General features: G+C 35.7%; 2 protein-coding genes across 2 annotated transcripts; one reads left to right on the forward strand and one right to left on the reverse strand.

Annotated features, from left to right (window-relative positions):
- The first annotated feature begins 337 nt into the window (after positions 1–337).
- LOC116296128 (uncharacterized) lies at positions 338–3,712 on the forward strand. The gene is made up of 6 exons (XM_031704085.2): positions 338–582; positions 823–1,083; positions 1,639–1,760; positions 1,920–2,040; positions 2,454–2,536; positions 3,234–3,712. Exons 1-6 carry the CDS (start codon positions 511–513, stop codon positions 3,364–3,366), a joined length of 792 nt encoding a protein of 263 aa, XP_031559945.1. The 5' UTR covers positions 338–510; the 3' UTR covers positions 3,367–3,712.
- Positions 3,411–14,533, reverse strand: LOC116296127 (uncharacterized). The gene is made up of 11 exons (XM_089032304.1): positions 14,468–14,533; positions 14,319–14,382; positions 13,610–13,668; positions 11,922–12,256; positions 10,821–11,122; positions 9,583–9,717; positions 8,606–8,810; positions 7,632–7,865; positions 7,104–7,327; positions 5,720–5,953; positions 3,411–5,035 (listed from the first exon to the last, which is right to left on the reverse strand). Exons 1-11 carry the CDS (start codon positions 14,482–14,484, stop codon positions 4,262–4,264), a joined length of 2,583 nt encoding a protein of 860 aa, XP_088888430.1. The 5' UTR covers positions 14,485–14,533; the 3' UTR covers positions 3,411–4,261.
- Positions 14,534–15,238: the final 705 nt, after the last annotated feature.

Here is a 15,238-nt window from a genome sequence, read left to right on the forward strand (position 1 = left end):
CGTCATTTTAATGGTACTTTGCCATATATGTACAATTAGGTCCTGAATGGCTTCGAATTTCTTTGACCTTGGTAATATTATCATAAATTATTCATGAAATTTCAAGGAAAAACATAACACTTTCTACAGTATTAGAAAAAAAAATGGCTTTAATGTTTTTAAAACTTCTTTATTCAATGCCAGTTGTAATCGTTGACTCTATTTTCAGAATCGATTTTTAATAGATTCAAACGGGGGCATTTAGCTTCGCCCACTAGCCCGTTAGGGAAAACCCCTGTCCGTGTTTATTACGTAAGGGAAACCCCCTTCAATGATTCTAGGTACATATCCCAATTTATTTCAAAAACCAATGAAGAAGGCAATAACGACTAAAGCAAAATAATTTTTTCGTGGAGTGATATGTGAAATTGGCCTTTCTGGACTTTTCAGATAGAGTTCAACTGTAGATCTAAAAAACCTTGAATACATGATATATTCAGATTGTCATAAAACGGCAGTCTTACCAGATCTATGGAAGAAATACCTCTATCTCCGGTCGAAACCTGCAGAGATACAGGCAGAGATACAGACTTAGAATACGAGGTAATAAAATAGTAATAATCGATTTAGGATTTTTTTCGGCAAGGGACAGATAAGTTTTAGGAATATCGATAAAATAATGTCTTCAGACTACAAAATAGACCGAAGAATGGACTTTTAAAGAATATTTTTTTAATAGACTTTAGGCGTTTAATCCATTCTAAAAGCTAAGCCATATTTGATTTAAGAACAAGCTAGGCTTGCACAAAGGCAAGAAGATTAATATGTCTATAATATCAACAGGAGAACTACTGTCCACACTACCAAAGATCGACATGTCTTCTTCACTTCTCTTGCTGCGAACACGACAATTTCTTTCCTTGTCACAAATGCCACAATGAACGAATTAGTAGTCCATCTGACGTGTCTTGTAAACTAATGGTCGAGAACGAAACTATGAATGGAGAGAAAAGAAAGGAGCTTCTGAGAACAGTAAACCATTCACAAGCGAAGAGTTTAGACGCTGATACAATAAAATGTACTTACTGTCAAGAACTCCAAACGGTAAGTATCTGACTCAGGCTTGGTTGAATTTTTTAGAACCAGAACTTATAAATTAGACTTACTGTGTGAAAAAGTGTTATGAACCAGCTCTATATAATATGATGCTCTGCTCCATCCCTTTAGGGACAGGTCACAAATTAAAGGGAGGGATAAGACAGGTGTTCAATGATTAATTTCTGTTCCGATAATCGTCCTCGCTCTTTTTACTTGGTAGTACCCCCCAGGACGTACTTCCCCTGAGGTATTTATGAGCTGGTATATTCTTTCCCTGTATTAATAAACGTTAAGTCAAATTTTGTCACAAAAGTCCCTTTCATAGTTCCCTGCACCATCACAAAAGGTAGCTGTGCCTTTGCATCGAAGTGAGACGAATGGTGAGCTTGCAATGATAGAGACCTTTTTTTTAACACCTTGGACAATATTATTCACAAGTCTCTATCATTGCAAGCTCGCTGTTTGTCTCGCTTCGATGCACAGGCACGGCTACCTTTCAAGATGGCACAGGGAACTGTGAAGGGGACTATTGACTCTTCATACTTATTTTCTCTGTTTTAGATAAGTTCACGTTGCACAAAATGCAGTAAAGATTTTGCTCCATACTTCTGTGAGAAGTGCAAAATATTTGTCAATAACATGGAAATGGACCCATATCACTGTGATGACTGTGGCATTTGCAGGTTTGTACTAGCTCTTACATGAACGACAAATAAACTTTATTTAAAGAGAGGGTGACAACATGACAGTTATGAGGTAAATTTGCTGCCCTCAAAATTGAAAATGGTGAATATGTCGGAAAATATGCAGCTGTAAAACCTATATTTTTGTTTTTTTCCCAGAGCAAACAAGTCAAATCACCAACATTGCCATAAATGCAATCTTTGTCTTGAAAAGCAGTTGTACAAAGATCACAAGTGTATGGAAGACAGTGGACATGATATGTGTGCTGTCTGTCTGGAGGTAAACAATAGACCTACTATAATTCATTGTGGTGCAATACTTCCCATTTCAGACCACATGTAATTCCCTAGAGTATCATTTCTTTGTTTAACAGTTGTGCATGAGAAGACACATGAATATGGCTATAATTCAAACAAAGAATTAGTACTCAAGAGAATGACACGTGGTCTGAAATGGGAAAACACTGCAGAGTGATTTTACTAGCTTCCAATTTGTGGAATTTTTACCAAAAAATTAAAATGCATGTGTCCTGCATGATAATGAAGCATCTAATACCTATCCAAATACATATTTTCTTTGCAAAAATGCTTAGTTTCAAAAATTCGAATTGTATGTTGAATGAGTACAAGGAAAAGATAAATTAACTAAGAGAAAAAATTGAAGGAACCAATTGTTTTATTTGTTTCTTTTAGACAGTCTTCTGTGGATGCTGCTTCCTTCCTTGTAGTCACAAGCTTCATCAGGAATGTGCACTGGGCCTAATTCAGCATGGCAGGTAAGAACCTAGGTTGTACTGTAGCTACAGTGGAATCATGTTATCTCCAACTACCTGGGCATCAGGGATAAGTATAGGAAATCGCACAATCTTGAGTACGATTCAGAATTGATAGGCATGAGTGATGTTTTGAAAGTTTTTTTAAAATTGGACAAGCCTTTCGGGATGTTCAATTTGAGAACATCACGAGCATCTATAGATTCGACATTGTATGAGAATATATTGCCATTTTTTGTTTATGATACACTAAACAAAATTGAGCAAAATAATTGGGACTCTACAGAGTACAATTAACAAATTAATTGTGCTCCTCTTGTCCAATCAGAATCGAGTAATTTTGTTGAGTGTTTCATAAGGTTTGAAATACTAACAGGTATATAGCAGATTCCTGATCCAGTAAAAACCTGCATAAAAGAACCAATATCTTCCCTAGTCGCTGGCTCTTACTGTATCCAAGATAAAATATGTACACAGGAAGTGACACAATTCATCTTCCACAGCGCCTAGTGCAGCTCTGGATAAGCGCTTTACAAATTGTAATTTTTTATTTTATTTTATTAAATGACCTCAAGTTTGATAAAGTCTTAAGTCCACAGCTAAAAGAGATCCCATTTCCCAAAGAAAATGTATTTCATTCCCCAAAGGAAATGTATTTCATTTCCCGAAGAAAATGTATTTCATTTTTATTTCATTTCAGCCTTGACTGTCCAATTTGCAGGAGAACATTTGCAGTTGAAATAAAAAGAGAAACGGGAACGTGTGAAGCCATTGTGAATTACTGCAAGTCAAAGGGCAAAAGACTTTTGAGTTTCTTCAATGTGTTGGAATAAAAAAGGTTGTAATAAAGCATGAATATAAACATCAATAGGTGATGTCAGTGTGAACATCGCTATGATTTGTTTAATCACTCTACTTTTGTTATTATTACAGTAAGTAATTTTATTATTACATGTAAAGCTTATTACAAAATATTCAGTTGTTTTTTTCTCTCATGAACAATAAAAATCTAACTTTTTGGTGATGAACAAATATGGCAATAGTAACCTAACAAAATAAAATAACGAAACATTTAAAACATTTCCTTTGACCTTATGGTTTAAATATTATATTTTATGAATTTAAGTCCTATTTTTGAAAAATAGAAAAACAGAAACAGAAATAAAAACAGAAACTACATGACTGCAGTAATTTTAAAGTGCATCTCTAGCCATATCGTGCAGTGTTTTCTTATTTCTGTTAAAAAGTGAGAATTGGATGGGATGGATGAATGGGTATCATGGAGGCCAGTTGGATGGGATGGATGAATGGGAATCATCGGAGGCCAGTTGGATGGGATGGTTGTATGAGGTATGAGAGGTATGATGAATTGGAATGAATGCATGAATGAGATGGGTGTATGGATAGGATGAATGGGATGGATGGGGGATTTGAAAGTAACTGAGAAACCTGTTCAAAATTTTTATAGATCGTTTTCATGTGATGTCACAGCGGCCATGTTGGTGTACCAAAACAATATGAACATTATGAACACTATTTTTATGCAAAAACTGTGCAAAAAGTTTCTATTGTTTGGTACACCAATACGGCTGCCTTCTCACATGAGCGAAAGCGCTCTATAAAAAATACCTCGTTAACGCAACTGACGCTTTAAATATAAAATTTTAACTTTTCTATGAACATTGAAGCAATACCAGTAACACAAATAGTGCAGAGCATTAAACGCAACTATGTTGGAGGGAAGAAAACAGCAGTATTCTCTACCATAGCACTCAGGTTGTCTGGGTCCATTGCGGCAAGCAGTGCACTACGTATACTAAGTTCATTAGGAGTCTCCTGAGCAAATGATCTATTACCAAGTATGCTACCATGACTACCATCAGGTGGTATGGTCTCTAGATCAAGTCCCCCTTCGTCATATTCCATTCCTGGTGCACCCTGGGAGCTGCAGTTGAAAGGCACAAAAGGTTGGTGTACGCTAGAGGTAAAGACGCAAGTCTCTGCAAGAGTTCTGGCTGATGATGTAGAGGTTCCATGACTAGGGTCCCTAAATTCGTGATTGAAGTCCACCTTATCCATAGAACAATGCTGCATTGCACTAGAAGAACCTCTTGCTATAAGGGAAGCTAAGGCCATTTCAGAATCAATGTCTTGTCTGGTGTTACAAAGAACCGGATCCACATTATTGGAAACAGAACCATGACATCCGACAAGGTAATTTTGTTGTTGTGCAGATGGAATAGAATGCGCAATATGAGAAGATTGAATCTTATCTGTGTTTTTAGACTGTACTTGTTCCTTTGGTTCATCAGTTTCTGTTTCGTTAGCTTTTTGTTGGGTTTTGGCTATCACAATATCAGTATTTTGTGACAATTGTCGCTGTGATATTCTATCGTCTTCTACACATACATCTGTCCTGTCAGAGTTCTTTATATTTTGTTCCTTTTCTTCATCAGCTGCCACTGTTGTAGTAGAACTTGTTTTATTTCTGAGGTCCTTAACCTGATAAAAGAAAAGTTTTCTCTTTTCACTTTTCATCCCCTGATGACCCCAAAGCTTGGGAAACAATGAATCACAGTCAACTCTCGCTTTGCGGGCACCCCTATATTATAGACACCTTGCTATTGCAGGTAGGAAGACATAATTATATCCCCAGCAATAAATATTGACAAAGAAATGACTGTAATTAACTCTCTTGACTCTCGCTAAATATTATGGATGCTTGCTATCAAGGACACCAAGTGACATTCTCGAGGGTGTTATAACCAAGGAACCACAATGGATAAGCCATAGATGAAACACATGAATGTACAACAACATATTCAAAAGAAAAGTTCTTAGCAAAAATATAATTTTTTAGAGAAAACAAATCCTGTGACCAATTTCATACTCATTTCCATAATTTCCATAATATGAAGCAACAACCTCAATGCTTGTTAGCTGTAACTATTACTGCAATTTTCATAAGCATGCCAACTCTGTGTCTGCGAGCTGCACGCTGGTGAAATTTGTTTTTTTGCTGCCGTCAATCAAACCGAATCAGTCGGTACCTTTCTTATTGTTGACTGGCAGCAGCAAAAAAACAAATTTGAGCATGCAAATCGGAGACACAGAATTGACATGTTTATGAAAATGGCACTGTAATACCTGAAAAGAAAGAAAATAAAATAAAATATTAACCTGTACCTTTTTACTCTTAAAGGTTTTTTTGGCCACCTTTTGTTTCTTAGAACTATTCTCTTTAGGCTTATTGGCTCGCTTTTCTAGTTTTTCCAGCTCACGACAAGGAAGATGTTTCCGTAGACAGATATGTTGATTGAATGTCTTGTTGCAAGTTTCACACTTGAAAGGTTTATCATCAGAATGTATGATAAGGTGATAGCGTAGATGGTCACGCCGTTTGAAGGCTTTTCCACACACCTGACAAAAAGGATGAGAATTAAGATAAATAAATTCTATAAATGGGAAATTCTTATACAGTACAATGTGAGTCCCACTGCACTTCATGATCTTTAATTTTCAGCGGAGGACTTTATGTCCTGCCACACAGCTCATCAAAGAGTTTTCATGACATTGTCAGAAGAAACACTAAAATGAGAATAAGTTTTCAAGGACAACTTCATGTCATATAGGTTTTAACTGAGGTCCACCAAAATCGTATCATGCTATTGAGAAGCACCGTAACATACAGTATTTCCTCTTTTAAGCCCCTTGAGGGCTTAATGGGTTTCAGTGCTTTTGGATTGTTGGTTTGTTAGAAGGGGGACTTATTAGATCGAGGCTGGAGGCTTCAATGTTTGGCGCCTCAGAATGAGGGGGGCTTACTACAGGCTAGGGGCATAATAAATTTTCCTGATCTTTGGAAATTCATAATTACTTTTATTCATAATTTCAATTGTCAAGTGTAATGACTTTCGATAATAGGCAAGCTGCCAAGGGAAAACACCATAATGTTCCATAGGGGTGAAGGCTTATTAGAGAATGGGGGCTTATTTAATTTTTGTTACCTTAGACTTATAGAAAGGGGCTTATTATAATCGCACCCAGTTAGCTCAGTTGGTAAGAGCATCGGTCTGTTGTGCGGGAGGTCGTGGTTCAAACCTCAGCCGCACCAACAATAAGGGTCTTAAAATAACTGAGGAGAAGGTGCTGCCTTTGTAATTACATCTGCAAATGGTTAGACCTTCAAGTCTTCTTGGACAAGGACTTAAAACCAGAGGCTCTGTCTCCCAACCCTTCCTAACCAACAGTAAATGGGGGACATAAAAGAACCTGTTGAATTATTTGTGTGAGGGTAGGAGATTGTCTCCTGGTCAACAGCCTATCCCAATTTGGAGGCAATGTACTAATAAATCACTCATGATTGTAAGCTGCACAGCTGCTAATAGCGCCTTAATATGCAGCCCGTAAAGTCCTCCACTGCAATGTAAAGCGCATTGAGACATTGTGAAATGCGCTAAAGAAGAACCCCATTATTATTATTATTATTATGAATATTATCATAGGCTGTCAGCTTAATAGAGGAAATGAAATATTAATTACACTTTTAGAGCAATCACACTGTACGTACCTCACAAGGAAAAGGCTTATCAGTAGAATGAGATATCAAGTGGACCTTGAGATTGTTTGACTTGGGGAAACCCTTGGGGCAATGAGGACATTTGTATGGCATGTTTCCGGTGTGCTTGTTCTCATGGACCTTGAGATCAAACCTACTGATAAAACCTGTATCACAGAACTGACACTTGAAAGGCCTTTCTCCAGTGTGCAGCATGATGTGCGTGCGAAGACTGCCTGTCATTTATAAGCAATTTAAATATCTTAATTTAAATGTAAGTACATGTACATGGTCCTTAGCAGATAAATGAAACACACTGTTTAGTATAAAAAAGCAAAAGTGGGAATTTTGGTATCGATTTTGAATCTGGGACCTGTGACTAATTCTACGTTGGGGTATTGTCAGTAGTTTGATGAAAGGATGGCACTGGCTAAACATCCCAGAGCCAACAGGGCTGAAAATGTACATATTGTACAGTGTTCACACATGCACAAAAATGTTTACATGTAACAATATTTTGCAAATAAAATAAATTCTTACCACTGTGAGCAAAGAATTTTTTACAGTATTTGCATTCATATTTCTTGATTCCAGAGTGCGTCTTCTTGTGTCGGTACACATAATTCTTGTCTTTAAATGTTCTGTCGCAAATGTCGCACTTGAATGGCTGATCCTCAGAATGGGTCATGTAGTGCTTCTTGAGGTTTCCAAGACTCTTGAAAATTTTGCCACATTCTCTACAGGTTCTTTCCTTCTCTGTTTTAAGTCTTTTCTCTAAAATTATAATTTCAAGCAAAACAAAAAATTAATTTCTGCCCCACTAGATAGTACTACACTCCAGTTTCAAATTATGTTGATCTTTGGTAGCCTTGGTTTTGTGTGCACTATTTGTTTCTTTTAGTGAAGGACTGCAGAAAGAGGTTTTGTACTAACTCATCTGTACTGACATGATCTTAAAACCGATGTGTAGGATCCTTCTCAGACATTTGCTGTTAAACACCTTAACTGCCTTATTGTCTTCTTTACTCATCTTCCATGTTTCACACCCATATAGCAAGATGGGTAACACTAGTGCCTTATGCAGCCTTAGCTTTGTTTTTCTCAAAATATTATTAGAGCTCCAAGTTCATGACACATGCCCCCCCTGCTTTGGAAAGTCACATGATGGCAGTAGTTGGTCATACAATTGTTTTACATGATTGTCTGAAAAATAATTCAATAGTCCTCTTCACAGTTCCCTGCAGCATCTTGAAAGGTACTACATGTACATGCATAGCCGTTTTTAAGACCTTTTTTAACACCTTGGACAATTATTATTCACATGTCTCGTTTTGCTTCAATGCAAAGGCATGGCTACCTTCAAGATGGTGCATGGAACTGTTGAGGGATCGAACTATTGCCAAGAGTAAAGAGGTTTTATTGTTCTTCCATCTAACATGGTATGAGGCAACAATTTACAAGGAATACAGTAGGGAATAATTAAGGCAATAGTGAAAACAATGGGAGAACATTACCTTCTTGAGCTTTCTCTCCCTTTTCAATTCTTTGTACAAGTTTCTTGATGTGCAGGAGCAAGCCCTTCCTAGAGAAGAACTCCTTGCCACAGTGTTCACAGTTCCGTTCGTCTTGGCTACTGCCGTTATCTTCACTGTTCTCTGGGTGACTCTCTTTAATATGGTTATCTAATTCTATCTGAAAATAATACTTCTCTTCGCAAAGCTATAAGATAAAAGGAGAACACTTGTGAAACCCCGGTCAAGTGATTAATCATAGCATTTTTCATGGTACTAAAAATAGATATTGCAGGCATCCCAACCACTTTTTAGACAAATTTGATAGGAAATATAGGCTGTGCAAGTTCTAAATATAGGAAAATATAGGAGTTTTTCCCAAAAATATATGCACTTTATAGGAGCTAAGATATCTTTTCGGTGGCGTAACCAGGGATCGGGAGGATGCACAGGCAATGATTTGCAGAACTAAGATGCCATGGAAAAAAAACAGAACCAAAAAAATAAAAAATAAAAATAAAAAAATATATAAAAAAAAAGGGGGGGGCATTTTATTTCCTTCGCCAAATATGCTAAACAGTGTAAAATAGAAATGAATCACTCAGCAGTCATCCTATTTATAGGAAATATAGGAGGTTTTCTTTAAATATAGGCTCTTTATAGGATCCTATACAAATTATAGGAAATATAGGATATATAGGAGGTCTGGGATGCCTGATATTGTAAAGCCTTGTGGGATTGCAATGTGGAAAAACATTGCAAATGAAGGCTTTGATTACATGGAAAAGAAGAATATGTGTAAGTCAAAAACTATAGTTCTTCCATGAATTGGAAATATTTTTGCAGCATGTTGGCATTTCAATCCCATGACACACATTGTGACGTCATCTGTGGAAAACGCTTTTTCGGTAACTACAGCCAGGAAATATGAAAATTTTCTTAACTAAATGAAACAAAAGAAGAAAAAAAAAGAACCTCACCTTGCAAGTAAATTCTTTTGATTTTGGTAGATCAATGTCTTCTAGTTTTGGACTTGTATTGATGAACTTGTCTACATCAATGTGGATATCACTGCCATCTTGATGATCACTGGAATCCTTTGGACATTCCTCTGACTGAAAATGCAACATGGTACAGTCAATTAGAAATTTATTCATTCTCGCATGTGGTTGGTCAGAATATGATGTTTAACATTCCAGAGATATTTTAGTTGTTCATGGTTTCCTTAGTTTGACTGTAAAATGACCAATTTATTTATATTACAGTGCAAGAGGAGAAAGAGTATCAAGAATTCCAAATTCCGAATCATTCAACTCATTTAAGAGAAAAGTAAGGAAAATAGATATTGATAATCTCATCTCAGAGAGATGTAAAAATTGTTATTTATGCAATACTTAGAGAGTTTTTAGTTGATGTTTTTATTTATATTTTAGTTTTGTCTTTTTTGATAATATTCTTACATTGTATTTTAACTGATATTTATTTTGCAGGGTTTTTTTTTTTTTTTTACTTATTTTTAAATTACATATGAAGGGTAGATGGGATGGGAGGGAGTTTTATAATGTATAGACAGGAAGATAGGAAGATAGGTGTCTTCTATTAGTTCACAATTTATTGTAAACCAGAAAATTTCGACACATAAATAAAGTTATTATTATTATTAATATCTCCAAAGATTGAATTGGAATTTAGAAATGTTGACTTTTGTGAAGGAAGGAAAACCATAGAAGAACCCTCGAAGCAAAAGGAAGCATCAATAACAGGACTAGCATCCGAAACGTCAGTTTTTTCATCTTTTCACAGTGTATAATTCACCTTTTTATCATTACTGTTTCATTAGAAACACCAACGCAGCTCACACTAGTTTGTAGCTATAGTTATCTCTTCTCATCAATCACAGGGCCATCTTATATACATGTATGGTCAACATGGTCGAGTATGCTAATCAAACCCAGGTCGCAGTGGTGAGAGGCAAGTGCTCTCACAGCTACAGCTGTATGTCATGCTTGCTGTATACTTAAAATCTGTTCCCCTTCTGACATTTTATGATATATTTTTGCTGAATTCCCTTGAGTGATCACCATAAATGTACATATATTTTATAAAGTCCAACTTTGACTTGGTGTCATTGTTTCCTGGTGACTCAAGAAAATTCAGGAAAGGTTTGTTATATGGAAAAAAATGTTGATGGAAAGTGGTACATGTAGAACACACCAACCTCATTGGAATTGGTCTTCTCTGAGCCCTTCAATGCTTTGAGTCTTGCACTTTGTCTCTTTTGATTCAGTGTCGGCACTGTCATGTCATCAGAGCTAACATCGCTAGCATCACTAACATCGCTGACAATACCAACATCAACATCAAAGTCTGGATCGGTGTCAGAATGACTGTCTTCATCACTTTCTTCTTCTAATTCTTCTTCTTCTTCGTCTTGTCTTTGTTTTTCATTTTCTTCAGCTGTTTCAATTGTATTATCATCATGACCATTATCAACATTCACTGGTAACTTTTTATTGCCATCTGAATTTGAAAAAAAGAGGTAAAAACAAGGGAGATAAAGTGGGGTGCAGTTGTAGTACACTGGTCTCTAAACCAATACCAATGCCTTGCCCAATGGTGAAAACAATAGCTGTTATTACAGTGTTGATTTGCAATGAGAATTTCTTTTACTTTAAGAATCATACAAGTGAGGCTAAGGGGTTGATACAATGCTTGTCAACTCATTGGCATGCATCCATAATAACTGCTATTTTTCTGGCTAGAGTAAATAAAGACTTGCATTTATCATAAGAAAACAAATAACTGTATCTCCACAGTAAATCAATGAGGATGATGTTAGTGGTGGGCCATACAGAAAGGAAATGAATATTCTGAAGGGGTTTCATTATGGATTGGGGATAAGAGAAACTCCAGGAAATGAGCGAAATTCTCCAGCTTAAACTATAATACCATATATCAATAGCTTAGTAATTCAAAAACCTTCTATCATTTCAAAACTTACAATAATGAAACCCCTGTTCTGTAAATATTACTTAACAAATGTCTAGGACTATAATTTCATGTTCTATTAGAAATTTTGGGATGGAAGTGGGCTTGACTGAGAAAATGAAATATTAAAGATCGGATTTACAATCTTCTCTTGGGTGACTGATTAGTGATAAATTTCTATCAATGTTTTTCCTCATCAATTATTCTGTTGACATAATTTAATAATAAAAACTTCAACAATAGGTTGAAAAAATAATTGGATAAAAAAATACAGTACAGTACTTTCTTGGATCTCCTTTACGAAGGTAAGACGATAATGCAACCACAGTACCTGGATGGAATTCTTTTATGTGATCCAACAACTCTTCTTTGCTATTCAATTGTTGAAAACATACACTGCAAGTTCCCTTTTTCAATGGCCAACTATTGTACACTAAATGTATGTTTGCCGTATCAATGTCTTGCATTTGAGGGACAATGCTCATTAATGCATTGATGTCAATGCAAAGATCATCATCTACTGGTTGGTAATTCTGCCTTGTTTCATCATGTTTCCCACTCAAATTTTTCTCATTATTAACAGATATTCTTTTGAATGCTGTTTTTGGCTTCTTTGCTTTTGAACGCCGTTTTTGCCTTCTTGCTTTTTCATTTCTTGAAGTTTTCCTAAAAATAGAAATGCAAATTAGATTTAGAATCTTTTATTTCCAATATTCCAGGGTCTCTAATTAGCTGCATTCCAGTTGTCAGGAATAACTAGAATTTTTAATTGATGACAGGATTTCAGAAGATGGTTGTCCAGCTCAGTGTGTCTATTTGCAGTATTTTTTTAATAAAAGAAAGACCTTTCTCAATGGTTTACAGTCAATTATTTTCTTATTCAGAAAAAGTAACTGTAAAAGAAATAAGAATGTGATGAAATGAATCTGAAACTTAATCTGTATCAACATTTTGACAGGGGAAGTACATTTCTGTTACAGTGCGACTACTCCTACCAAATCCACCTTGACAAATTTTCAACAAATTAGCCAATCAAAAGTAGGAATCTGATAGAATTGCTACAAATTGGACAAATATCCATGGGTTTACACGGCTTAGAAGACTGCCAGCGCCTTTGTTGTCGAATATAAACGTGCTGTCGCATAGCATCATAGTGATAAGATCTAACAGTATCAGCCTGATAATATCTTTGTCTGGAAGAAACAAACTGTAATCATAAAGACTGTGTTTTATACGGTCTCTAATTTGCTTTCCTGTCGTATTTGAAGTTGTACATTACTTTTTTTCTATATCTTTTGTGACACAAATCGCTAATTTGCGAAGAAAATATATTACAAGCTCTTCTTCATCATTTAGTTTTACCAACCGGAACAATGGAAGAATATTCAAATTCAAAATTTGCCGCTAATCTATTGTCTAAATACTCAAGCACTATTGGATAATTTGTGGAAAATTTGTCGAGGTGGCTTTGGTTGGAGTAGTCACACTGTAAACCCAGTTGCATGAGCTGTACCAAGTGCCATACTTTTATTGGTGAATAGACCCCTTGCACCGAGTCCCTAGAGGAATTGTTCTGGGGGACAAAACAAGGGATTTTTTTTTGCATAAGAAAAGATCGCCTATTGTTTTGTCCCCTAGAACAATTCCTCTAGGAAATAAATACGAGAGGTCTATAGCAACTTATTTTTGTTTTAAATTTTCCACATCTCATTTACATAATTTATTTACTGTACTTGCTCATTCAGAATTCATTATGAATGACATAAAAACTCATAAACAAAAATAATATTAATATTTTAATCTCTATATAAATGTATAAGTTTGAGAATCATTAAGAAAAAATACAAACATATATAAAGGAAAAGGGTAGGTCTCTCTCTCTCGGGATACTGTGACCTTCATGAAATAAAATTAAATACACTGTAATTAGAGACAACCCACTTTTTGTTATGTATATTATTATGCCTGATTATCAAATCTTCAACTTAATACAAACATAACTTGTATTACGCTCCATACCTTTGTTGAGGTGGCTGCATAGTTACTGTAACAATTTGTTGATCTTCATCAATCGAGTCCTGAAAATTAAATAATTACCAACAACATAAATTATTATCTTCTAATAGCTTTACTTACCTTTACTTACCATTCCAAAAATTAAAAAAATAAAAAGCCCCCTTTATATATTTCAGAAAATTTAGGGGCCCCTATTAATACTTCATGCCCCCCCCCACCCCCCTGCCACCCACACACACCTTTCCATATTGAATGAACCTTTCCTGAGGAACAATAATAAAATCTCTATTACAAACCAAATGTATATATCAATCAAGAGCAGCAAGAATATACAATGCCAAGTATTTTGTGCTGTTTACTGCTACCTTAAAAAATAAGGTTATGATAAATTCCTTTTAACCATCATAATACCTTACAATGGAACTATATTGAGCAGCTATTGGGAAACAAAAGGGTATCCACGACAAATCAAACGTGTCGAGAGTCGATATCAATCGGCCATTTTAGGTGTTTACTGCTACCTTAAAAACAACACGATGAACGTACTCCGGGGCTCACACTGCAGTGTTTTGATACAGAACTATGACTTACTCAGAATATAAAACCTTGTTTTCGTTGTCTATATGGACAGCGCACTTCTTTTTCTAGCTGCGATTCTGGATAATGAAATACAAATCCGAAGGAAGATTGAGGGTTTTTCGGGGCTACTCACCTCTGTAGGGTTGACGCGAACACACTGTTCTGACAGCTTCTCGATGATCGAGTGCAGCTTTGAACTGGACAAAATAGATAAAATATGAAATCAAAATAGACTGCCCTGGTATACGACTATCTACTTGTAAGCAATGTTGACAAACTAACCCTTTTTGGCTGGTCATTTTGAAGAGAATTTCACTAGTTGTTGCTCTTCAGCTTCTTGTCATGTTGGGGAACAAACTATTGGAACCGAGGGCTGCTCGGCTGACTGGGCTGGTTAAAGGGAGGGCAGGGGAGGGGTGGGTAATTGGAAAGTGTTTTCTGAGTTCTATTTCTATATACTGGCTTCGTTAAACACTTTACTTAATAAATTTGCGGTTAAAAATTAGTTCATTGTGCGAAATCAATAATTTGAAAATCTGAAATCTAAACTTCCTCACTCACTCACTGTGACACAGTGGTTTTCCTTAAAAATAAAAACGGTCAAATCACCGGTTTCCGAAAATACCCTTTATCGCTTACTAGTGCATGGCAGTGTTTTAATTTTCGTTCGACGATTTCTGAACTTAAATTAATTCTTATCGAATCAAGGAACCATTCTTTAGCTTTTCGGTAGAGAAAATTGAACAAATATCATATATTAAATAATTATTTAAAATATTATAATAAATAAATTTATTATATAATTACCAATGAAATATCTATTTTTCTCTATTTCGAAAGATTGATATCTTCACACGTGAAAATAACATGTTATTTTCACGTGTGAAAATAACACCATTGCGATGGCTATTCAAAAATACACGAAAAGAATTCCCCGAAAAAGCCAAAACATACTTCATTGATAATTATATAATAAACAGAATATTACATGGCCGCTTGGAGATACGAAATTTATCTTCTCGTGTTGAAAATCTCTCACGAGTGAGCGCAGCG

The sequence above is a fragment of the Actinia tenebrosa genome, unplaced genomic scaffold (assembly GCF_029948245.1).
Source record: "Actinia tenebrosa isolate PJP-AT-01 unplaced genomic scaffold, QUT_ActTen_1.0 PGA_scaffold1__47_contigs__length_23844297, whole genome shotgun sequence".
Taxonomy (NCBI): Eukaryota; Metazoa; Cnidaria; class Anthozoa; order Actiniaria; family Actiniidae; genus Actinia; species Actinia tenebrosa.